This window comes from Fusarium oxysporum, chromosome 4 (genome assembly GCF_000149955.1).
Source record: "Fusarium oxysporum f. sp. lycopersici 4287 chromosome 4, whole genome shotgun sequence".
NCBI lineage: Eukaryota > Fungi > Ascomycota > Sordariomycetes > Hypocreales > Nectriaceae > Fusarium > Fusarium oxysporum.
In genome coordinates, this window is record NC_030989.1 from 1510036 (window position 1) to 1534428 (window position 24393).

At 48.9% G+C, this 24393-nt stretch overlaps 8 protein-coding genes across 14 annotated transcripts; 4 read left to right on the forward strand and 4 right to left on the reverse strand.

The window, feature by feature from the left end:
• Positions 1 to 1188: 1188 nt before the first annotated feature.
• Positions 1189 to 3723, forward strand: FOXG_07911 (uncharacterized protein; the record flags this gene model as incomplete). The annotated part of the gene is made up of 5 exons (XM_018386596.1): positions 1189 to 1305; positions 1363 to 1390; positions 1447 to 1607; positions 1667 to 2919; positions 2970 to 3723. 5 exons carry the CDS (start codon positions 1189 to 1191, stop codon positions 3721 to 3723), a joined length of 2313 nt encoding a protein of 770 aa, XP_018243774.1.
• A 54-nt stretch (positions 3724 to 3777) lies between these two features.
• On the reverse strand, positions 3778 to 6616 carry FOXG_07912 (uncharacterized protein). Its single transcript, XM_018386597.1, has one exon. It carries the CDS (start codon positions 6226 to 6228, stop codon positions 4240 to 4242), a length of 1989 nt encoding a protein of 662 aa, XP_018243775.1. The 5' UTR covers positions 6229 to 6616; the 3' UTR covers positions 3778 to 4239.
• Positions 6617 to 6990: 374 nt separating this feature from the next.
• FOXG_07913 (uncharacterized protein) lies at positions 6991 to 8805 on the forward strand. The gene is made up of 2 exons (XM_018386598.1): positions 6991 to 8009; positions 8063 to 8805. The coding sequence occupies exons 1-2, from the start codon at positions 7181 to 7183 to the stop codon at positions 8656 to 8658; spliced, it is 1425 nt and encodes a 474-aa protein (XP_018243776.1). The 5' UTR covers positions 6991 to 7180; the 3' UTR covers positions 8659 to 8805.
• FOXG_07914 (high-affinity iron transporter) lies at positions 8068 to 11143 on the reverse strand. Of its 3 annotated transcripts, XM_018386600.1 has the most exons (5): positions 10850 to 11062; positions 9864 to 10788; positions 9369 to 9808; positions 9118 to 9316; positions 8594 to 9068 (listed from the first exon to the last, which is right to left on the reverse strand). In XM_018386600.1, exons 2-5 carry the CDS (start codon positions 10017 to 10019, stop codon positions 8796 to 8798), a joined length of 1068 nt encoding a protein of 355 aa, XP_018243778.1. In that variant the 5' UTR covers positions 10020 to 10788; positions 10850 to 11062; the 3' UTR covers positions 8594 to 8795. The 3 variants fall into 3 exon arrangements, with proteins under 3 accessions (XP_018243777.1, XP_018243778.1, XP_018243779.1); XM_018386599.1 differs by having other exon boundaries at positions 8068 to 9068; positions 9864 to 11062; XM_018386601.1 differs by having other exon boundaries at positions 9369 to 11143.
• Positions 11144 to 11858: 715 nt separating this feature from the next.
• Positions 11859 to 15591, forward strand: FOXG_07915 (uncharacterized protein). 2 transcript variants are annotated; one of them, XM_018386602.1, is made up of 5 exons: positions 11859 to 13149; positions 13204 to 13698; positions 13755 to 14331; positions 14385 to 14610; positions 14667 to 15591. In XM_018386602.1, exons 1-5 carry the CDS (start codon positions 12802 to 12804, stop codon positions 14890 to 14892), a joined length of 1872 nt encoding a protein of 623 aa, XP_018243780.1. In that variant the 5' UTR covers positions 11859 to 12801; the 3' UTR covers positions 14893 to 15591. The 2 variants fall into 2 exon arrangements, with proteins under 2 accessions (XP_018243780.1, XP_018243781.1); XM_018386603.1 differs by having other exon boundaries at positions 14385 to 15591.
• A 264-nt stretch (positions 15592 to 15855) lies between these two features.
• FOXG_07916 (uncharacterized protein) lies at positions 15856 to 19513 on the reverse strand. Of its 4 annotated transcripts, XM_018386607.1 has the most exons (4): positions 17873 to 19513; positions 17733 to 17786; positions 17277 to 17452; positions 15933 to 17225 (listed from the first exon to the last, which is right to left on the reverse strand). In XM_018386607.1, the coding sequence occupies exons 3-4, from the start codon at positions 17331 to 17333 to the stop codon at positions 16734 to 16736; spliced, it is 549 nt and encodes a 182-aa protein (XP_018243785.1). In that variant the 5' UTR covers positions 17334 to 17452; positions 17733 to 17786; positions 17873 to 19513; the 3' UTR covers positions 15933 to 16733. The 4 variants fall into 4 exon arrangements, with proteins under 4 accessions (XP_018243783.1, XP_018243784.1, XP_018243782.1 ...); XM_018386605.1 differs by having other exon boundaries at positions 15856 to 17225; positions 17277 to 17786; XM_018386606.1 differs by having other exon boundaries at positions 15856 to 17225; positions 17733 to 19513.
• On the forward strand, positions 18513 to 22234 carry FOXG_07917 (uncharacterized protein). Its single transcript, XM_018386608.1, has one exon. The coding sequence runs from the start codon at positions 21278 to 21280 to the stop codon at positions 21995 to 21997; it is 720 nt and encodes a 239-aa protein (XP_018243786.1). The 5' UTR covers positions 18513 to 21277; the 3' UTR covers positions 21998 to 22234.
• FOXG_07918 (uncharacterized protein) lies at positions 22111 to 24381 on the reverse strand. Its single transcript, XM_018386609.1, has one exon. The coding sequence runs from the start codon at positions 24140 to 24142 to the stop codon at positions 22487 to 22489; it is 1656 nt and encodes a 551-aa protein (XP_018243787.1). The 5' UTR covers positions 24143 to 24381; the 3' UTR covers positions 22111 to 22486.
• Positions 24382 to 24393: the final 12 nt, after the last annotated feature.

The window sequence follows — 24393 nt, forward strand, 5'->3', positions numbered from 1 at the left end:
GTGCGACCTTGACCTTGAGAATATGAGCGGGCCTTTCAGGATAGGAGAGGATCATGTCACAGTACTTTAAAAAGTAAAGTGTGACATCTGCGCAGAGTCCGTGATATATGATGTCCTTAGTCGATTTACCCAAATACAGAGCTCACGATGCCAATCAAGTCTTCTATTTGTAAATGACTAGACCAAGCCATTTACAAGTGAGGCTGAAACTGAAAATGGATAAGAGGCAACTGAACTCTTGAAACATTTCCCATTTGGCAAGTTTCCTTGATTTGCTTGATTGCAAGAAAATGCTGTCGAAGATGGGTGTAAGTGGGCAGCCCTCTTACCACCACCTAACAACCTTGGAAGTCAGCAATAAACGTCAGCATTGGATTAGTAGGTAAGTAGCTAGGACTTCGCTTTCTACACAAGCCTCAAGGAGCAAGAAAGCTTCTGATCCTAGGTAAGCCCAGGTCCCAAAAACAATTAGTCCAAAGGCACCTGAGCCTGTACTAAATTTACCAAAGTCTTGTTGTCACTTAGAATACTTAGGTAGAGGTGCTAAGTTCTCTGGCCTCCCTTTGACAGGGTCGGCATTCACGTCTTATCTCTAGAATGGATTATATCGTATTTCAACTTAATATTAACAAGCCTTTGGAATTGAAACGCCAAGACATGTTTACGTATTGTCTGGCTGAGCCTCATCTTCAATTGCCGAGCCACAAGTGGTGGGTTGAGCTTCGCAATCAACTCGAATACAGAGTCAAGTTCGAGTCCATGAGAGGCCTCTCGCCCAACCGTTTGCTACCCAATCTTAGCCTAGGCTTTTGCTTAGCATGTGCCTGAAGCGGAAATCCCATCAGCCCAATCAGCGCCACGTCCAATGCTAATCAGGAATCGCCTTCGGGAGCTGAAAGCTGGAGCCACTTCTTACTCCCTCCCTCCTAGCAACGAACCCCAAAGCCCAGCCACAACAAATCCCGTCATCAGTGTGACCTGCTCTACTAGGTCGACTACCTAATCTGCATGTCACACTCACTCTCTTCCTCTCTTGGCATATCAAGTTTTTAAACCTCCTCTTGGCCTTTTGCTGCGACCATACCTTTGTCCTTTATCTTGTTACCTATCCTCTAGACCTTTTGGACTCTACTCGCATTACGCCCCTTGCTGAACAACCCCGCCATAGGGCTGCATCACTAACTTACCATGCCGTCATTCTCCATGCCGCGGGGTTCGTGGTTACTGCTGATCGCAGTATGCCTCATCCTGCTTCCCGGCAAAGCTGAAGCCTTCGGTGCTGGAAACATTCCTTCAATCGCTCAGGTCAGTATTAGACCTCACCCACGGCAAATTCTCTCCCTCCTATTGACACGCGCATAGGTCGAAGGTCACAACTGGCGCCATGGAGGTAAATTACCCCTCCATATCGATCCCGTTACATCGCGTTGCTCACATCATTTTCAGACATTGAGGATATGCTCGAGACGATCGCCTTCCTTCACGGAAAGAAATGGACTTCTATGCTTATCAAACGTACCTACTTTGGAAATTGGTTACGCGACTATTCTCAGGCCGTTGATATCGGCAGTTTGAAGGGTGTCAATGCCGAGACTATTCGCATTCTTGTATGAGCCCGCTGCTTTGCGCCACCGATGACTCTCTTTGATGCTTACATGATCGACAGGTTTGGGTTCTCTCTTTTATGGCTCACGGCTATGCTACCGGCGAATTCGAAGTCACCGCGGACCGTCTCGGCGTCTATCGTCCAGAAGAGCACATCGACAATCCTCTCGGTTACGGAGATGGAGTTGATGCGCGGACTTTTGATAAACGTTTGCGAGGGCCCGTCGAGAAAATAGAAACCGAAATCGACTCTCGGACGGGCATGAAAAACTATATCGCAAACGAGAATGGAAATTGGGCAACCAGCGCCGCTTATCTGCGATACAGCTTCGCCAGAAGCATCCACTATGGTCGTCTTTACACCAGCGGTTCCAAGAAAGGAAACGAAGATGACCTCTGCGAGGCTTTGAGATGTCTTGGTCAGGCGCTGCACACCATGGAAGACTTCAGTGCCCACAGCAACTACTGTGAGCTTGCCCTTCGAGAGCTTGGCTACCACTCTGTGTTCCCCCATTGCGGTGCGCATACCGAGATCCATCTTCATGGAAAGCGCGTATATCCCCTTGTGACTGGCACATTTGGCGCCGTCGACTTCTTGCATTCCGTCATTGGAGAGGCCTCGGATCACTTCACGCAGTCTGAGGTTGACGAAGTCGATGTTGCACTCAAGAACGCCGAGGGCGCTTCCAACCGATCTGGTGGTGGTGGCGGTGGTGAACGATCCCTACTTGGAGGTTTCCTTGGAATCAAGTCCAGTCCCTCTGACTTCATCGGCTTGGTTTCAAAGCTTCCCGGTGTCGGTGACGGATTCGCCGCTCAGGCTCGAGACCTGAAGGCCAGCTCTGAAGCCCAAGAACAGCGCAACATGAGCTACCAGCAGACCCGCGGTGACCTCTCTCGTGACAATGCTAACCAAGTTCCCGGCATGAGTCCCGATTTCGACCCTGTTGAGACAGCCCGCAAGATCTATCCTATTCTCGAGTTCCGCGACAAAATTGTCAAGGCCATCAGCCGCGGTATTGCCAAGGTCCCTGGCCTTGAGAAACTTCTTGAGAAGATTAGCGAGACCCTCACTGCCTTCATCTTGGGTCTTCTTGCTCCTTTCATCCGACCTATCATCAACCAGGTCTCAAAGGTTCTCAAGGACGGTTCTTCCGGCGTCATCACGGCCAGTGCTAAATCTCAATATGAGCCTTGGGACAATCCCCAGTGCTCTGATCCTACTCACTCCATGTTATCCAAGGACCATTTCACCAACATTCTGAACTCGTGTGCTGGGCGTATCGCCGCTACCATTCTCCAGTACACAGTTCCGTAAGCCAACCCCACTATCCCGCAATAACTATCATAGCTAACCATCCTAGTCGCGTCCTCTATGCTTGGGAAAACACTGGGGTCTCTGTCGACGAAGTCGTCAACGACGTCCTCCGTGCGTTCCACCACCCTGCTGCTCGCGACGACCATATCGAGATCCAACGTGACATGTTCAAGACTGTCAAGAAGTGGGCTGACGAGCACCCCCGCCGCCACGAGCTTGCTCATCTTCTCTCCTCCGACTCTGTCAAGAATCATAAGAACCACATTCTTAACCAAGTCCAAGGCAACAGCCGCAGTATTGGTGGTGGTGGCTGCAACCATGGGACATTTGGCGATATGGCTAATGCTGGACATGGCAAGGTTGCAGGATCCTTGTGGTCTCAAGTCAAGACCCGCGATCTTGACTCGTTGGAAGGTAAAGATGGTAATCCAGCTGCAGGCTACCTCTCGAGCTCTCCTGCACCGCCAAGCCAGTCTTCGTTTGAGTACGGTCAGAACCCCAACTACGCAGCTTCCAACTCGGGGCACTCTCAGCAAGGTGGATATGGTGCTCCTCCACCCCAGCCTCCGTATGGTGGTGGTTATGGGGGACCCCCTCAACCTCAGTACGGAGCTCCCCCAGGTCAATATGGCGGTCCTCCCCCAGGTCAGTATGGGGCTCCTCCCCCTCAACAATACGGCGGCCCGGGATACGGTGCGCCTCAGTATCCTCCATACGGTCAGCAGGGCTACGGTGGACCGCCTCCTGGTCAGCAACCTCCTGGATGGGGTCAATACCCTGGTTCACGACACGGTTACTAGAAGGTTTAGATTAGACGCAAGGTCAAAAACGTAAGGAAGGAATGATATATACGACCACGGACTAGGGGATTGGATAAGGAACTTTTAGGGTCAGCCAAGAATAAGGCTGAGATGAATTGGTAACGGCCGTTTTGATATCCAATACCCAGGGGAGAAGAGGCAGCCGGTTTTTTGTTGCACTAAAGATGTGTTTACTTCCTCAATAGCAAGATTTTTGAAATACCGTACATGCTCGTTAATATAACGCTGCATATCTACCATCTTGGCTGGGTATCAAAGCGATATAGCCCAAGTGATGCTGCTCCCTGAGCGCACGCTATGTCGCCATCTGTTAATCCTGAGAACTCCCAATCCCATGCAGTACAAATGAGAATAAAAGAAGCTGACATGCCCAAGTTGAATAACAAAGCCGAATGCTCCATCTTAGATTCTGGCCCGCTATCCTACCATTGAAAGACTCCCACTCCCCTACCATATATCCAAACAAAAACGTCTTCTCGTGATGATGTAGTGCGACTACCTCTTTCCTCGTCTTGGATCTTGAGCTTCTGCAATGCGTGCATCGCGAATTTCCTTGGTACCCAAGCTGCCGAGTCCGCCTTCAGATCGACGCTCCCAACCACCCAGACGGATGACTTGGCATGTTGCGTTATCGCCGTCGGAGGAAACTTCAGTAGCGTATTTAACGATATTTCGAGCTCCATCTTCAGGCGTACGGGCCTCCTTGACAACATCGACGATCTCTTGGTCGCTTAGAGTACCAGAGATGCCATCAGTCATCAGCACAAGGAATGAATACTGGGCAGGGCCCATCTCAACTCGTGTAAGCTCTGGTTCAGCTGAGACTCCAATGCGCTTACTCCCCATGTCTCCGAATGCACGACTGTTGGCTAGGCCTGCAATGCGCTCCTCGCCGAAACTATCGCCAGAAACCATTGACCCAGCAGGTGCATAGCGTCGCAACCGGCGGCTTTCGGTGGGGGTACTAGGGTGGTGATCAGATGTTAGAGGCTGTGCTAAACCAGTGGCGGTATCGCAAAGAAGGATTCGACTGTCGCCAACATGGGCGCATAACAACGTGGACTGGGCAGCTGGGTGCCAAAATGGGGCAGGCGTTGGAGTAGAGATAAGTACTACAGAAGCCGTCGAGCCGCCTTTAAAGCGCTCCGGGCCTCCTATGCCATGACCAGAGGGGGTGGATGGGTGGCCGAAGACTTCATCGTTATTAACAGGAGTATCAGCACCTTTGGTATCGTTGGGGTCTATCTTTCGAGCTTGCGCAGACACAAAATCGAGATCAGCACGCAGGAAGGCGTATGTGAGAACTGATTCTATCGTGATCTTGTGGCTTTCACCTGGGTTGTCATCTCGCGAGAGAACAAAGTGTTCAGGGTGAAAGCGCCTGAAATAGCCACCAATGGTTTCTCTGTACTCCTTGACCAAGTTTTTCTCCATACGAATCGCTTTGGCCAGGTCTGAGACTGGGGCAGCCGGCGAGGCTGCGCTGTGTATTCGCTCCCCGTGTACTGGTTTATCGGAGAGGCCACCATTGCTTGCGCTGGGGACATTCATTTCGCTTTTGACCTCCTCTGGTCCCTTCATGGGCACAGCGTCGAGCGCCTCACGTTTTGTTGAGGGGCTCTTAGTCGACTGAATCGGCTGTGATGGACGACCTTGTTTGTGCTTATGATCATGGTGATGGTTATGGATGCCCTCACGACCAGGTTTCCTCTTCCGCAAGCTGCTCTGCAGGCCGAACTCTTCCGAGGCTTTTTCTATATAACCCGGCAGCTCGTCCCGGACGAAATCTGCGCATTCGGTTCCACCATGACCATCGAAAACGCCAAAGTAGAATATTTGAGGGTCTCCCCAAGCACTATCCGCCGCTGTAGCTTCCCCTGGTTTTTGTTGCACGCTCCTGGGTGCCCTCTTTGCGAAGGCCGGAAGGCTGATGGTGCCAGCCTGTTCTCGATCTTCATTGTAGGGACGACTTCCTCGATCTGTCGCGACACCAAGATGGTGTTTCGCCCTCCGCATGGGAATGCGCACCACAGTCAGGTCTCGGGTTGACGGGATATAAGGCGGGGCGACAGCGGGGACTGGGCCAGAGCTTGGGGTGTGAGGGGTCGCAGCATCGCGAGGAAGTTTATGACCAGGCCCACGAGGGCGAGAGTCGGGATGGACAGATGATGAAGGTAGATGCGTCACAAAGTAGGTATGGAATCCTCGTGTACCGTATGTTTCAACTGCCAGCGGTGAGAATAAACCGAGTTGCGATCCCGGACCTGTAAGCCGAGCCTGTCGCGAACTCCCGGTCCATGTCGCGCATGTCGAATAGAACGTCGTAAGCCGGGTATAATCAATATGCCTAGAGTTTCTTCGTGCTCGCTGCAACGCGTCTGTATGTGCGAAGCGATTCAGAGTTGTCAACGGTCGGGCTGAGATCTTAAGGAGCTGGATCGCAGGGGTTGCTGTTGAATCGACGGCGCGAGTAAACTGGGCCATTGTCGATGCTCGACGAAGAAGGTTGTATATAACTGGCTTTGTCAATCCTCGGTCATCAGCGTCCCTTGAAGAACTGGAGCGCTGTGCAGGCTACAGTCTGCAATGCCATCGGGCAAGTTGTGGAAAGTTAATAGCGTTAGGGAGCGGATGGTATAGGATTTGGCTGATTCCTGATCGGTAGGAGGACCAAACGAAGCCGTTGAGTTTTCTGTATGAGAGTGAGAGAACCATATAATCCAAGCCGATTTAGCAGATGATCTTGTCAGTCTCGAAGCGAAACATGACCATGGAAATGAGCGAAGGATAAAGGGTCGGGTGTCCAGTTGCTTGTCGGAAAGTGACGATATTGGATATGACTTCCTAAGTGGAGCCTACCAAAGGTCGTGTCGCACTTAGATAAGATTGCCCAATCACGTTCCACCAAACCCAGGCTTCAGGCGGCACAACGAGAATTTAGCGGGGATCCCATCGGGAGTCAGGGGTGGGAATCTTCGTTCAACCGCTAAAACCAACGACTCAGGGAGCTCCGTGGCTGTCTTTACAGTCCCAGACGTACCACTTATAACAGACCACATAAGACCTACAAGGCGATGAATAATGAAAAAGTTGGTGGTACACAGACTGTAAAGCTGTAGAGTCTTGATGAATGAGTCTCTGGCCGTGATCTGAACTAGTTCTTGTGTGAATGTTAACGGAAAATGCCCAAAGCCTTCTGCTGTCTGTTTCCCCGGAGTTCGGATTTTAACGTCAAAGTGGCGGGGTACGTACTCTACCTTTGAACGTCATCCCAACCAGAGCCTGAGATCTTATCATTTTCACTATGGATAGCACGCTTTAAAGGCTTTTTCTTAACTAAACACTATCAACACACGGCATCCGGCCTTTCAATACTTCAAGCCTCTACATAGGCTGACTGACATCTCCATGTCGACAGAAACCCATTACCTAGCAAATGGGCGAGTCTGGGACTACAACATCCGCCGAGGCGGACGGGCCAGAGGCTTCTAAGAAAGATCTGCCTCCCCTGGTAGAAATCGATCCCGCTGGTGACATTGTCTTGGATGTAACCTTTGAGACTTCCATCAGTACTCTCAACAAAACTCGCAAGGCTGAGCTTGCTGCCAGCAGAAAAGCTGGTACTCAGCCCCCTGATCGCTCATCTTTGAAATCAAAAGTCCGGGTGGCATATCGGGTCAATTTGGGAGCTTTGAAAAAGCACTCAAAGTACTTTTCAAACCTTTTATCGAACTCTCAATTTAGGGAAGCCAAGCTTATCTCGGATATACATGAGAAGCTTGCCCAGCTTAAGATCAAAGTCAACGAGGCAAATGTCGAGGACTTACCCTGGATTCCCATCACCGACGATGACGATGCAACCAAAGCTGCTGGGCGCGAAAATGCCATGGAAGATATCCTCAATATCATACACCAGCGGCCAACAAAGACTTCACGTGGAACCATGTCATACGTAACCACGCTAGCAATCGTTGCTGATCGCTTCGATTGCGTGGCAGCCGTTGCTCGGGTTCTGAACACAGACCTCAAGTTTAAATGGCCGTTGACGTCAAACAAACCTTTGCGCAGTGGCGATGGACGACCTACAGAAACAGAACAGGTCTTGCGTCAAAAGGTTCTGGTTGCGTGGCTATTAGGACAACCCATGCGCCTGCAACAGTCAACTCGAGAACTCATCATGCGAGGATCAAGTCTCTGGAGCGAGTTTTATGATACTGATACTGATATGACTGCCGCATGGTGGAATCTGCCTGATGGCTTAGAGGGTAAGTGAAAACCTAAGGCTCGAGGTGCAGATACAATGCTAATTCTTGTCCAGAGGAGCTCCGACATAGGCGTGAGTGTATCCTCAACACCGTCTCCTCTGTCCAACGGCATTTCCTCGCACTGTTCTCATCTCGAGAGAGGCAGTGTAAACTCGGGTATGACTCGAGTGCGGCATGTGACTCTTACCAGCTTGGTCAAATGCTCAAATTCCTGGTGAACAAGAATTTGCTCTTCCTCGTTGACTACAGTCCAGCGTCGTTGAACATGGTTCCTGATACTGCGATGATCGAGATTGAGGATCTCCTTTCAACGCTTCAACAGTGCCCGAGTTATCAGATTGACAAGCATCACACAAACTGCGGGTTACGGGTTCGACTGGAACCAATCCTGAGTTATATGCGATCTATGCTCTCAGCTGGTGTCATCGCGATACCGTATGCCGACTGGAAAAAGAGGCCGATTGAAATCTCGTGGCTGGCTCTTAGAGAACACGCTGTCGACGATAAAGATAACCCACCCAAAAAGTTCCAGTTTACACGAGCGATTGCGAACGATCAAAGGTTACGTTACGAAGGAGCACTTTATGTAGACAAAATGGCAAAGGCCATGTTCATGGCAGATGAATGGGATTGGACTCCTGAAAATTGATAAGATAGAACAAGACTTGCTTGTTGCGTGTGATTGGATATAGACCAAGCTAGACTCATAGAGTCGTTAGAAAGCTAAGTGAATTATACAATGAACCATCAGCAGATGAGTCCTAGACTCTCTTGTTATGTGTTCTCCTAAGCGGTAGTAGTCTTCTCTGTTGCAGCGTTCTTGGGAGTTGAGCTTGCGTGGCTCTCAGCATCATCAACAGCGTTGGCAGAAGCCTTCGCCTTTCCGAAAGGCAGCCTGCCATGTGTCTCCTTAAAACGCATGACGATGAAACCGATCATGACGCAAATCCAGTATAGGTTATAGGAGATGACAGAGCCATAAGTAGCGGAGTTTGTCCAGCCAAGAATGGCATTGAAGATACCCCAGCCGTTCTGAATAGCTTCGGTGGAGGCACAGCACTAAAGAGTTGTTAGAATATTGAGGTAAGTTTGTCAGATGAAGACATACGTTGACGTGCCAGACACTCTGGTCAATATCATAGGAACCAGGTCCGTTTCCAAACTCATCAGCTTCACCACCAATGTACTCATTCCACTTGGCCATCTCGAAACTCCAGACAGAGCGAGAAAAGAGACCAGCACCCACGAGGTACAAGAGGCAGGTCGAGAGAACGAGGAAGAGTTGAAGTTTGGTGCTCGCGCCACCCCTGGGTCCAGTTAGTCGCTGAAGTTCATCACACTTGTATATATAGCACTTACTTGTAAAGAAGATAGCCAACACAGCAACCGGCAAAGAGGCCGACAACAGTTGGGAGAGGAATGGACTTGGCCGAAGCAGAAAAGGACACACCAGCGACGAAGACGACAGCCTCGATACCCTCTCGAAGGACGGTGACAAAAGGCAAGACGAACATAGCGTACTTCTCGATAAACTGCTTGAACCATCCCTTGGAACCAGCTTTGATTGGCGATTCGAGAGCCTTTGCCAGCTTGACTCGCCACTTTGCTTGCATCTTGCCGATACGGAGCAGAGCTGCGCCCATGACGGAGATGATTAGGGATGCAAAGAGACAGAATGCACCTTCATAGTAGTACTCGTTCTTCTCCCATGAGTTCCTGCCAACGGTGTAGAAGACACCAATGACAGCAGCGGCGACAACCAAGCAGATGAAGAACCCGATACCCGTTCCAAGCCAGACCTGTCACTCTAGTCAGTATTCAAGGCAGGCGTAGGGGATATCTCTGTTGATTCACCTGACGTCTCAGCTGTTTGTACACCTTGATGTCACCATTGGGACCGTCAAGGGTTTGCTTGAGGAAAGCAAGCAAGACAGAAACGATGATGACTGTCTCAAGCGTCTCTCGAAAGACAACAAGGAAGACAGGAACCGCAAAGACGTCTACGGCCATGTTGACAGTTGACAGTTGATAGTGTTGTGTTGTGTTGTGCAGTTGAGTCACTTGAGAGAGCTGTGTTGGGCTCAAGATAAGAGAGGAGCTGTCTCGAGCTCAAGTATAAGGTGATACAGCAAAGTGAGAAGTATGGGACTGTCGAGAAGAGGATGTGGGAATGGAGATATTGACTTTGATGTTACACTTGGTTCGTTTGGGACTGGAGCAGCTTGTGAATGATCCAGTCATCACAGGCTGCCGATCAGATAACTTTTTTGCCCTTACGAGAAGAAAAAGCTCGAGCAGGGGGTCGGAAGACACGATCTGATTTAGTATCCGCATAACAACCTTGTAAGCTAAGCTTGTTGGCTAAGCGTATACTTAGACGAGTTGCACTTTTGAGATGCCGCAAGGATCAGCAGAGTAAAGCGCGGAATGTAAAAAAAACCTCGAACATGAGAACCTGGTCGAGAATGAAGCGCGAGCTACCGAGTACCGAAGCGATGGCCAGAAAACAGCCCACGATCGGACTTGTTTGGGTTGTTGGATGGTTGGTGGCTTGCTGCTGCTCAGTTAGCTCGTCGACACTCGGCAAGGAATTGCCGTAGCGTGGGATGTTTCCTCATGGGGCGGCCTTAATCAATCAATCAGATAAATCTGTGACTGCAGATTAAGGGTGTGAATGTCCTAGATTTCCCGCAATTGGGCTGTTTCTTATTTTGATGCTTAACGTTTAACCTGAAGTGACTTCGAGGCCCTCATTGTGCACACACTTCTTCAGACTGAACTGGACAGCTCGAAAGTCAGGCTCAAGACAAGAATGGAGGAAGACTCATTGACGAAGCTACATTGATGGAAGCTTAGGATAGCTCCGTGTCTCATAGCACCCCACAATGTGACCTCGGATCCCAGTTAAGAGTCAAATGCCGATATGCTCTTGCTTGTATCGACTTGACATGGGTAATTGTGGTACTTTTCGGAAATGCTGCAGTCACCGTATTCTGGAAAGTATCATGCCCAAAAGCCTTGACTTTCAGATGAGGCAAATTTGGAATCTCAACTACATTCCCTCCGAAGCGGCGATGTTCCGTCGAGATGGATGGCAGTGACAGTTCAGCCGCACCCATGCAGCTGCATCAAGGCAAGTGGCTGAGGGTCGAGGGTGTTATGACCTCCTGATTCAAGATCAAAGTTATCATATCAAAAAGATCAGGAGATAATCATTATCTGATCCGAAGCAACCATCAGTGACAAAGCCAAGCTAGACGAGATAGCATCAAGGATTAGAGAACGCAGCGGCTGAAAATCCTGAGTTGCATGGCTCGTCAAGATCTCGGGTTCGCTTGTGATGCTGAGGCTCTATTGGAGAGGCTTGTCCGTTGTCAGACCACTCTTTGGCTGCTGGTACCATAGAATGGCTTCTCGACCGTTGAAGGGCCCACTCATGATCGTCTAAGTCAAATCGAGACCATGTGGCTGCTGTTTTGGGCTTTGGTATGCCACTGGATCCTCTTTTTCGCAAGGACTTGTTATTTCTTGACGCCGAGATGAGTGATTAGGAGAGCTCACTCTAGTAATGCATTTTGCTTCTGATTGAAACTGGATAGACAGAGCCAAGAATCCTCGGTATTTCGAGGGTAGAAACGATCGCCAAGAGGCTGCAGCACCTGTGATAGCTGTGGGTGACCCGGCTTGGCATAAGATTGGCAGTCTAAGGCAGGCTGGGCAGGGTCTGCAGGGAGAGAAGATCGTGGACCCTTGAATGAGCTTCCAGGGATCGGGAGTGTCTGTGCCGAAAAATGTGGTACCACTTGGGAACTCAATTCTTTGGCCTGCTCCGAAGCGAATCATATGTCAAGAAGTTTTACCGGCATTGAATGAGAGAGGGAAACACGAGGAAGAGGTTACGATTGATAAGATGAAGCTCAGAGGGGAGTCATCATTTAGCATCCCACTAGCCGAAAGGAGAAAGGTGAGGAATCGACTTAGCCTCTACTAGCCTTCTACCGTTAATGACTCCTCCACCTGAACCCCTCAACCTTGCACTTAGACGGTATTTCTCGATGGTTTCAAGCCTTCTCAAGCCACGATGGATCAACAGCTGCTCATCTTATCCATCTGTAGGCCGATCCTTGTTCGTCTAGAACGATCACATTCACGTTGTCTAGCTCGTTTTTTTGCACACGCGCGCCGATTCCGCAGTTGTGGTTCAGGCCAAAGCCTTGACCCTGATCAGCTCATTCCAGCATTTTTATCAATCATCATGCGCCAGCTTCATTTCTGTGTGTCAACCACGTTTGGCGCCGCAGAATTGACTCGCTAGTCGGACGTTCTTCCCGAATTATGTTCATCGCAGGCTTGGATGGAACAGCAAGGGTTATTAGACTAAACAGTTCAGTAGCTGGATAATCTTTAGGCGATTCTTGACTTGCTTCGGCTCTCGGTATCACCTTTTACTTACTACCTACTTTTCTGGTGTTGGTGCTACCCAAACTCTGACCAAGGACTGTGCATGCATCTTCTTTTTCCCATGTCCATACCGTAAATTGATCATCCCACCAACCCCCATCTTATACTCAATCTACTTCCGGTTTTTGTCGTCTAATCTATTGATTCTGTTCCATCCCAGTTCTTCATTTGCCTCTTGACATCTGCTTCCCACCAGTGTCTTACAAGCTTTTATACCTCCCTGCTTGGGCCTATCCCTCCCCTCCTTCATCTTGTCTCTCATCCTCACCATAGTATCTTGTATAATTCAAGCTGCTGAGGCTGAGACGACTTAGGCCCTCACACCTTCAGAATGCATTTCAACTCTTTATCAGTTGAGGCAGCATTGCTTCTCGCCCTTCCTCATCTCGCTTCTGCAGCTACCAGAAAGTTTGATTTCGATATTGGCTGGGTCAGAGCTAATCCTGATAATGCTTTCGAGCGCCCAGTTATTGGCATCAATGGCAAGTGGCCAATCCCTACAATTGAGGTTGACATTGGTGATCGGGTCATCATCAATGCTCACAATAACCTGGGCAATCAATCAACTTCTCTGCATTTTCATGGCCTCTACATGAACGGCACTACCCATATGGATGGCCCTGCCGGTGTCAGTCAATGTCCAATTGTTCCTGGAACCAGCTTCACATATAACTTCACTGTAAGGATGCTCGAGATCCCCTCTGTATCTCTAGATTTAACATATCCACTACAGGTCGACCAACCAGGTACCTATTGGTATCACAGTCACACTGCTGCCCAATACCCTGACGGTCTACGTGCTCCCTTTATCGTTCACGATAAAGATTTCCCCTACAAGGATAAGTATGATGAAGAGGTTATCTTTACTCTCTCTGATTGGTATCATGACGAGATGCAATCCATGATTCCCAAGTTCATGAGCAAGGCCAACCCTTCAGGCGCAGAGCCTGTGCCTAACAATGCTCTGATGAACGAGACCACAAACTTCACAATGTCTGTCAAGCCCGAAACAACCTATCTGTTCCGTACTATCAACATAGGCGCCTTTGCTGGCCAATATCTCTGGTTTGAGGGTCATAAGATGCGCATTGTCGAGGTCGATGGTATTTATACCGAAGAGGCTGAGGCAGAGATGATCTACATCTCGGCTGCTCAACGTGTCAGCTTTTTGCTCACTACCAAAAAGGACACCTCCAAGAACTTCCCTATTGTTGCCAGCATGGATACTGTGAGTGCTGCCAGCCTAAGAATGATGCTGAAGCAAAAGCTGACAGTCTCATCTAGACCCTTTTTGATGTCCTGCCCCCGGATCTGAACTACAATGCCACCGGCTGGCTCGTCTATGATAAACAGGCCGACAAGCCAGACGCCGCTACTGTTGATACTTTGGACCCCCACGATGACATGAAGCTTGTTCCATACGACAAGATGGGCATTCTTGGAAAACCTGACCAGGAGTTTACTCTCGATGTCAAGATGGAAAACCTCAAGGATGGAGCCAACTACGCCTGGTTCAACAACATTACCTACGTCGAAGCCAAGGTTCCCACTCTGTACACCGCCCTCAGTGCAGGCAAGGACGCCGAGGATCCAAGTGTTTATGGCACTTACACACACTCCATGGTCCTTAAGAAGAACGAGATCGTACAAATTGTCGTGAACAATCTCGATTCTGGTCGCCACCCTTTCCATCTTCACGGACACGCATTCCAATCTATCTACCGTTCCGAAGAGGAGGCTGGTATCTGGGCCGATGCCAATGTTACTGAAGCTGATTTGCCCAAAACTCCTATGCGACGTGATACTCTCGTCATCTATCCCAACGGTAACATTGTTATGCGTTTCAAGGCCGACAACCCAGGTATGTGCCAAAACTCAATTTAAGAAGGAATTCGCATAATTAACTCTTTTCAGGTGTCTGGCTGTTCCATTGCCATATTGAATGGCACGTGGTGTCCGGTCTCATTGCCACCTTCGTCGAAGACCCTCTTACTCTTCAAGAGACCATCCAGATCCCTAAGAACCACCTGGACGCCTGCGCCGCTGCTGGTATGCCTACCAAGGGAAATGCGGCTGCTAATACTGAGAACTTCCTTGATCTTACTGGCGAGAATAAACCTGCCAAGGCTCTGCCTGCTGGGTAAGTCCCTCTATTCCCTTTGCTTCATGAGGCTGACGCACTGACACTCCTTGAAGATTCACTCCTCGTGGTATCGTTGCTCTTGTCTTCAGCTGTATCTGTGGTATCCTGGGTGTAGCCGTCGTGGCATGGTATGGATTTTCTGCACCCATCGACCCAACCAGTGCCGGCGCTCTCAGCGCTGGTATCGTTGATGGTAGTGATTCAGGTGACGGCAACCCTGCTCATAAAGGACCTCAAGAGACAGTTGTTTCCCCTTCAGGTGATGCGAGAAGTCACTGATTGATGGGTTGGACGTCCATGTCTTCCTGGAGCTCAGCGGCCTTGCTTCCAAGGCTCTTTAAATTTGATAATCTGTACTAGTGTTTGAATATACCATTTTCTTACTTGTTAGGTTCATCTTTAATAATGATATTTCGGTATCCTTCTCTTCTGTGCAGAACTGCGGTCCAATCTTCCATCGTCGGCTTAGCTCCAATTTGAAGATCCATTGCCCACAGTATATTCTATTTTCAGGGGCTCACATAATTCAGGGGTCGTTGACGAAAGCTTAGTTCTCAGAAGACAAAGAATATGATTGAACCGCATAGTCAGTCGCTTCGGTCTGTCCAGATTTGTCTGGGTACCAGGGAATTGTATAAGCCTGTCTGCTCAATGAATAAGCCGAAGAGCTGATCTCTAAGTAGGACGCGGCAATACTTCGTCCAAGGGATCCAAAGGGTCTAAGTTTAACCGAACGTTTTGAGCTTGATTGGGGTTTTGCTATGAGTCTCGGTATCTGGCCCGAAGAGCTCGATGCCGAAACCATCGTCAATGGCAAGGTGGTATATATTGGTTGCCAGGCTCTCGATACCTACAACGAAGCCATTACCAAACTCCGTTACTCTTAGTATCCGGGGACTTGACTTAGGTATGTCTCCCAGCGTCAGTTAGTTGCTATATTTCTGTCCAAGGTGCTTTTGAGTCTCACGGATATCTGGCTCTGGCTATAGTAAAGCTGTGCATGATAGATCAAGTAACTGCCACTCTCATTTCAGGTTTCGTAACCAGTTTTCTTGCTCTTGTGTGAGGCTGCTCGGTGCCATATCATTCATATTCATGGCTGAGTCTATCATATAGAGCTACTGCTGATATACAGATGGCGAAATTTACTCCCGTTGGGTGATAGTGGAAGAGCCAGGTTAACCGCAGTGCTAATCGAATCCGGTTATGTTATTCCTTCAGCACACTTGGCGAGATTCTCAACTCAGTGAATGTTTATTTGATGATCCTACCGTGGCTATCTGCTTCCTCAGACAGTCTGACACAAGTCGATAGACTTTCCTGGACATCACCAGATTATGTACTACGTGAATCTTCAGACGAGCATAGGCTTAGGCGGCACCACGTACCATTGTGATGGTAATCGGAATTGGGAACAACCATTGCATCGTGATCGTGGTATCAAAAGCTTAACATATTCTTTTGTTTCACCCCTTCATACTTGTGCATCCTGTTGCATACAAATTTCGTCATCACTGACCGGTTCAGTAAAGCCAGGGTCCAGAATCACACTCAATTTTCACTTAAGAATACAAACAAAATCTATTATTTCGTTTTCAAGTCTTTCGAAGTCCACATCCTTTTAACGATTTGAGCCCCCCGCCGCGTGCGTATCCTCACGTACACATCTCGAGGATACACAATCGTCTGATCATCATATGTCTCATCAGCACCTTTCGCTAGCCACTCTGTCATCGGCTAAATCCTCAAGCGGGGAGATAGAAACGAGAGAACGGGGAGGCAGACAACCCCCATTGCGCCTATGAGACACGACAGAGAGAAATGCACATCGAATTCAACACCTGTATTTCTTAGGGCTGAAACAACCATTGAAATCATGTTTGCAGCGCAACCAAAGAGGCACATCAGACAATTCCGAGAGTTACAAGCTGATTTGCAACGGCGTTATGCTCCCATATCATTCAGAACTCCAAGAATCAGTAAGGGAAGAGAAGTACAACAGGAAATGCCATGGTTTCAAGAAATTATTCTGAGTAAAAGGAAAACAGGGAGGGGTATAGGTATGGTTCAGCTGAGGACAGTCATCACGCTCGTGGTGCCATGGTCATTGAGTGAGGCGTTTACTGGTTAATCTTCTCGTTGACGGCAGTGGTGGTCTCGGCCTTCTTCTGGTGCAGGAAAGAGCTCAACCAAGAGAGTGTCTCGTTGCTGACGACGAGGACGGTGGTAACGGCAGCTTTTCCGTGCGCGACGAGGCCTCCTTGCTCGACCTTCTTAATCTCAGAGTTGTAGACCTGGAAGACGTGGTCCTTACCCTCAAGACCCTTCTGAATTGGGAAGAGGATGAGAGCACGGGTATCTTGGTAGAGTTCATCGGTGGGCTTCTTGACGACGGGGAACTTCTCATCGATACGGTCGAGGGTCTTGTCGCCTAGGGAGTCGACCTTCTGGACATAGGGAGAGACATATTGGTAGGGCTTGGCGAAGTAGGGGACGACGGGAGCGGCGAAGGTCTGGTAAGCAGCGTCGGTGAGCTTGATGGAGCGCTGGCCGAATTCGTTGGACTTGAAGGAGTGGACGCCGTCGCTAATGACAGGGTAGTTGAGGAGATGCTGCAAACGGGTTAGTTTGAGTCGCAAAGTGGTGGGCTATTCAACAATTACCTGGACGAAAGCAGAATACTGAGCAGCGCTCACGTCGCCATTAACTTGATGAGACATGGTAGTTGTTTTAGGATTGCTTGCAAAGAATCAGTGCAAGTGGTGAAGTCGCAAGGTTCGAGATGAAGTCAATTGCTTGTCGAAATCGTGATGACGTTCGATGACGAGTGATAGATAAGCTTGGATTCGAGTCAGGAACGGTAATTTTCTTTAAGAGGAGCTTCAGGTGGGATGTGATGGCGTAGGATAGATAAACAGAAGAGAAGAAGGTGGGAAAGTGGGAAAGTGGGATGGTCGCAATTGAAGGGGACCTGCAGAGGCTAAAAGGGAACAGGATGGACGAGGAAGAGGGGAGGAGTAGTCAGGACCAAATTGTGTGTCTGTGTGTGCGTTACGTCTGAGGTCAGATGAGGGAGATGATGTTGGTGGGACGCCACAGTATGGAAGCTCATTACCTACAGTTTTTGGTGTAAAAGAACTCGGAGGAAGAAGGGAAAACGAAGAGGAAAGGGCCTATCTAGGTTAATAAATGCGCTTTGGGTGTGCTGTAAGTGCTGTCCAGTAGGTAGGGGGCTAGAAAATTCCGGAGAGTAACCCACCTTTACGATACAGCAAATATCAAGGTGCAGCTGTTTTTTTGCCATCGCGAGGATTCTGGAGGAGTGAGTGAGTGAGTGTTAGGGAGCAATCAATTTGCATGTGCAAATGCGCAAACATGTGCTTGTACTAGACAAGGTATCTTTAGAGCTATTTTGGGCTGAGTGGATACTTGACGTAGCTTGGGCATGTAGGTACTGGTAACTCATTATCTTGTGGCTGATTCAAGCTGTTTCTTGTGAGTCTCCCTTTTTTGATATTGGATGAAGGAAAAGATTGGAGATTGGCATCATTACATCTCCGCTGAGACTTTAGCTGAGGTTATCGAATGACATGTCAGCCACATGCTTTCAATTCTTGTAGCCCTGACCAAACATCAATTCGATCATAGCAGTAGGCATCAGTCAGTATCAGTCAGTCGGTACAGGACAGGCATTGGTGGGGTGCTGTTGGGCCTTTGTGACACCATCACAGTCAAAAGATAGGCAATCGTTCGACTCAGCCGCATGCCCTGTCTCTGAGAGTTCATTCCTCGTTTCATCTCTTTCCTCAACAGCCATTCGATCAAATGGCTCGCCCCGGGAAGACGGGAGCTCATTAATTAGGTACGTACCCCTGCTGCTCGCGTAATGTCCCTGCAGGCAGTAAAAGGAATGAATGATCTCCGTGACATGTGAAAGTGGCCCCTCCCCCCACTCTCCAAGCAATAACGTTTCCCTTACTCCAAACATAACCAACACCAAGATTGTCAATTCGATTCAAATCTCCCAACAAAAGAGCTTGAGCTATAGAATCCCTCTCTCACTGATCAAGGAGTGCAGCTATTACAATTCTGCATCGACGCCACGCGTCCTTGGCGTCAATCAAGCAAGAATGAGCTCTTGATACAATATGTGTTCCTTTTGGGTATTCCGAACGAAATGGCATTCAAGTGAATGAGACTTATTACTTTGGAGGCTTTGACATCTCCACTGTCTACAGCCGGCTTATCAACTTCTTCCGCGGGCTCAGTTAGTTGGCACATGAATGTGGAAGCGTTGCCTCTCCTCGGAGATAATGGCCAATGGCCAGTTCCGTGGAGTGCAATACCACACAATGCAATGCAATGGAAAATCAGACACAACTCAATCTTCGTCATGATGCGTTTCAACACGACGCTTTTCCAAGTCTGTGATCCCTCGCATTGCGTCTGCAAGCGCTCGGTCCACGCCAATCCTCATCTACACAGTCCGTACTCCGTATGGCTTATCTCGGGCATTTTGAAGCCTTAGCTATCCGTTCAACCTAGCAACAGCAATCAGGTCGGATCAGCAACTCCTCCTCTCCCCTTTGCTAGGAACCAATCGTCGCCTCGTTCAGTCTCAGCCAGGTGGCAGGCACTTAGCTTGTCAGCTATTCGCCCCTAAACCTACTTGGTAACAGGGTAGCAGTCCGCGTATATGTGGGAAGGGCACTTTTTATCACTCTTGGTGTAGCCGCCACGTGAAGCATTCGGTCAATACTAAGACGAATCCAATGCATTGATAAGAGACCTCTCATTCTGCTGCCGACTTGGCGAAAGGCAATCCAGCTGCTGCCGCGGTTAAACCTCATATCAGACACGAGCTCGACTGCCGGCCTCGGATCTCAAGGGAAGAAAGAATAAATATCGCTTCCAGAAAAGCGGCTCCGTCTCGTGGCTACGAACTCGATTCCTGTTTCGACATTTGCTCCATAGCCTCATCACGTTAACGGAATCGCTCTATTACCTTATCGACCGATCATCCAAAAGCCCCAAGGGTCCCCTGCTACGTGGCATGCACTTCCTGCTCCCCTGTCACTGAAGTCGACTACGGCCCACTTACAGCCACTTTCACATGTCAGAAATTACATGTCGAGTGATGACTGAGTGATGGGTGATGAACTCATCCATTGATTAGACGTGGGTGCCCCCTTGAAAGTCTCAAATCAAGCAGACGGATGCGCTTGTGTAACCCTGATCGACAGTATATTCAACGGCTCATTGCGCATGCTCGGCAACGCATGCCAGCAATACAAAATCTCACGATCTTCAAGTGACACCAGTGAACAACGCCAGCATTCCTCTCTCTAGCCCACACGTTCCTCTGCGCAAACTCTTGGTCGGCGCACAGGGTGATCGACCAAGCGCTGATACTTTGCATGATTTCTATATTTTTCTTCACGACTCTTTTTCGTCTTCTGCGGTGGGAATCTTCCTCTCAAGCCTCACCGAATTTGCGCCGTGTCATTTCAGCATATCGTGATCACGACAGGATGCATATTTTCTTGAAACGCCGTTTCTCTGCGTCTTTGGTGAGCGACTCACGAAGCCCAACGGCTAGGGCTACTCGTCCCCTCAACATCACATGTCCGAAACAAATCTACTCTTCGTTATTTCGTTATCGCTATGCCTATCGTGATCGTGGCAGCTCAACCCCAGCACGATAGCTTCCGTCGGTCAATGTGGGTCTCATCTACACCTAGCATCTGATTTCGGGCTAGTCGACAGCCCTACATAACTTGCATGTTCCCTTCCTCTTCATGCTTGTGCTCATGCGTGGGAGATCCGCTCGCTTTGATTGATCTGACTTACAAGGGCTCCTCGGATTATCTTGGACCACATGCAAGACCCTCAAATTCGGGTTGTTTCCGATGATCATAGTTCATAGCGTTTTTTCTGGGCTCGGTTCCCTGCATTATCGCGGCGCAAGCCATATGCAGTCTCGAAATATTCGTACACCAATTCACAATGCCTGAAGATTCACGGATCTTTAAATTTACGAGTATGACTGGTCTAATTTCGAGACTCACTTATCGCATTATCGGAGACACTGTTAAAAGTCGATATAACGATACTGTTCACATTTCACAAAGCAACACTGCTTTCACCATCATGGTCATCTGTTGTCTTACAACAGCTTGTTAACCCACATTCAGGTCGGGCTTTGCCGAATCACATCGCTGAACGCTGTGAAACCAAGCGGCGGCTTTCTTGGGGATCTTCCAATGTTTTACTTTAGTTCCGACATGAAGGAATATGTACGCCTGCTAAGGGACGGCTCGATGCGGATCGAAATGTCAGCTGCTCAGCTCAATTGGTTGCGACACCTGTCAATCGGCGATCAACGTCAGGCCTCAATACGGTCAGATGCGAAAATGATGAATTTATTGCACTATGCGCGGTAATTGATACTGTCGCGCAAGCAAATTGGTATGCACAGACAGAAAGACGTGCGTCACACATTCAGTGAGTTAGATGGTTATACCAAGTGATACAACTGCTGCTGCGGCTGCTTTTCCTCTTTAAATTCCCGTGCGTCAGTCCCGATCTCTCTCCGTCTGTCTTTCTTCGGTAGATGTCGTGTGGTTACGTTTTAGGTACTGTACTGTAATCAATTTCTATCAATATGATTTTTTATAACCTCTTGTCTTTCGCCCTGTTTGTGACCTCGTCTCTGAGTCGAGCCACCGATAAAGAAATACATCTTCAGTGGTCACTATGTGATCGTGATGGAGAAGCCGTCCTCGAGAAACTAGGGGAAGAAGTTCGTCCACCCTACAAACGCAATCCGATCACCTATTTCGACACCATGCCCCCGACTCATGCGCAACAAGGCGTCATGTTCCGCACCAAGACGAACAAAGGCAACCCGTTTTCTGTCATCAAGGTCCGCTTCAATGAGATACCAGAGCGCATTCCTCCCGGCGCCCATTGCGTCTATGATCGATACGGAGACAACGTTCCATTCACTTGCGGTCAACGGTACCTCCTGGGTGACAAGACCAAAGAGATCTGGAGCGATGACCAAGTTCGCTTTGCAGAAAAGTACGACGACATTGACTGGGATGGCCTTGTACCCTACGGGCCTTTCCCAGATGGCAAGTGGAAGTTGAAGATATTGGGGTACAAAGCGAAGCTGGATGATGTAGTGGCTGGGGAGCTTCACCTTATGGAGATTGAACTGTCTACCCCGAAAGCTGGATCTGAAAAGGTGTATCAGGAGGTCACTGAGTATCTGAGAGAACACGATGTATTGCTCTGCGATCCCCAGGCGTCGAAGACACTGCGCCTGTTTCACGATATGGGATACATTGATGATGGAGACACTTGGATTGAGGAGCTTTAGCTACTCGTCATACGTGTTAATTCTCTCTCGGTCTATCAACTTGCAGTGTTGACGATGTGCCCTCCAGCTTTTTCGTTGGGTTAGGAACACGGGATTATTGGAAACGCTTTAGTTCTTACACATGGACCCTACGTAGTTAAAAGCTGATATAATGAGGCCCAGTAGTTATGCCTCTGAATATTAGGGTTCCTGCCAATCTTACCCCTAACTTAACGCAATCTTGTTCTCATACTCGAATCCTCCTTATCGCTGTACCTGCATTCAGCATTGCCCTTACCAGTCTCGTCGGCATTCGCCTACCCTTCCTATTGCTATCAATAACCTTCCCAACACTCGACTAAGCATATTACTTGACATTGACTTTAGCGCCATATGTAATCCTCGAGAGCTCCTAGGTCCTCTGCATCAGCCATATAACCAAGACTGCCTTGCAAAAGTTACTCCAAGGACGGGCTTTCTCATGGAGCAGAAACCTCAACGGCAGCTTCACTATTTCTTTTTAGTATTGCCATCCTCGCCCCCGCTATAGCCATATATATCCTCATCATCGTCGACTGGCCTCGCTGGAAGGGCAGGACGTGGGTCTATAGGTGGAACAGCAGTATTGACTGGCTCTTCAGGAGCCTGCGAGTCTGTTCGTTGATGATGATGGGCCGTTGCAGTGGGATCTTGGAGGTTGTTCTGAGTTCCTTCTTGACCATTCTCCTTGGCGGTATTTTGAGTGGTCTCTCGAATGTTCTCCTGTACGGTGAGATGAGCGCGACGTTGAGTGCGACGTTGTTGAGCCTTGTCTTGGGCGATACCTCGAGCAAGCTCTTGATAGACACCTTCCATGAAAGCTTTAACACTTTTTTTAGTGTTTCCCCGGGGGAGACTCTGAATGATATTTTGGGAGGTGTCCCGATCGAAATACTGAACAATACGTTGAGTGTTGTTTTGAGCAATACCTCGAGCCTTGTCTTGAGTGCGACCCTGAGTTCGACCCTGAGCGCGACGTTGGGCTCGGATTTGAGCGAGAATTTGAGCCTGACGTCGATTGCGGTGTTGCCGAGCCCTTTCTTGAGCAATACTTCGAGCTTTCCTTTGGTTGACATCCTGAGCGCGACGTTGAGCGAAATACTGAGCGTCCTCTACCTCGAATTTGAGAATTTGAGCCATACTGTGAACCAGACTTTCATTGAGACCCTGAGCATAAAATTGAGCGTCCCATTGACGGAGATCCTTTTCCTGCCTTCGAAGCATTTGCTCGAATTGCTGTGCGAAACTTTGATCGTCCCATTGATTCATACACATGGTGATAGGAACGTCCCATGGATCGATGTCTTGAGCGTTGCCTTGATCGATACCTCGTGTGTTATTTTGAGTATTATTCTGAGTGATACCTTGAGTGATACCTTGAGCATTGTTTTGAGCGTTTCCTTGAGCATTATCATCATCCTCATCCTCATCCATAAGCTGTGGTGTCTCATCGATAAAAACCTCCATTTCTTCAAGTGTCTTTGTTTGTCTGTGCTCCCACTCTTCATCTATCTCCTTCTTCTCCTTCATGTGCGCTTCGAGGAGCGTGTCTTTGAGCCATTGGCACTCAATGAACAGGATGTCGAGCATTTTTTCCCTGTTCCACAGCGTCATATTGACATCACACATGTTGTAAGTGTCGATAAGTTTCTGCTGCCCCTTCAACAGGAACTCGAGTTCCCAGTCGTTGGTGTAGAGTCCGTGGAGGACGAACAACAAGGCAGATGCAAGCCCCATTGCGTTCTGAAATTGCTTCTTCGCCAAAGCCCTGAGTGCGCCACGATTCTTGAATAGGGGGTGGTTCCTGTAATCTTTCCACTCATCGTTGTTCCTGATGACGAACCATTCACGCCAGATAAAATACTTGATGGCGCGCCTGCGCCAGTAGGGAAATAGTTCCCTGTGGTATCTGACGGCATCTAGGAAATTTTCGATCAGGGCACAAGCATTTCGTCTGTTGGTGAGAGGAAATGGGCACTCGAGGGGCAAGTCGAAGATGGTTATCTTGTTGCAGAGATTCGCCTCCTCCCACTCTGTGACTTCGTCCCACTCCAAACGAGGTTTCGGGTCCTTGAGTCGCCTGGCATTATCGTACCACGACGATTGAGTAATGGTTTGTCTTGGCATTTTACAAGATAAAGGATCGATGCACAACTATCGTGATGTTTTGGGAAGATTCGTCAGGATTCATGGGTGTTCCATGTTAAGGAGAAATCCTAAAGCGAGAAGTGTGGCGTGATTTGTTTAAGCAAACAGCCACACACAAGCAGCAAGAGCGCATCATTTCCATGTCTCAATAAACTTCCTCCATGATGCGAACAAGGTTGTAGATGAAAGCTTAAGATACCAAGAAGACGAAAGTTTAGGGTAGGCAGTAG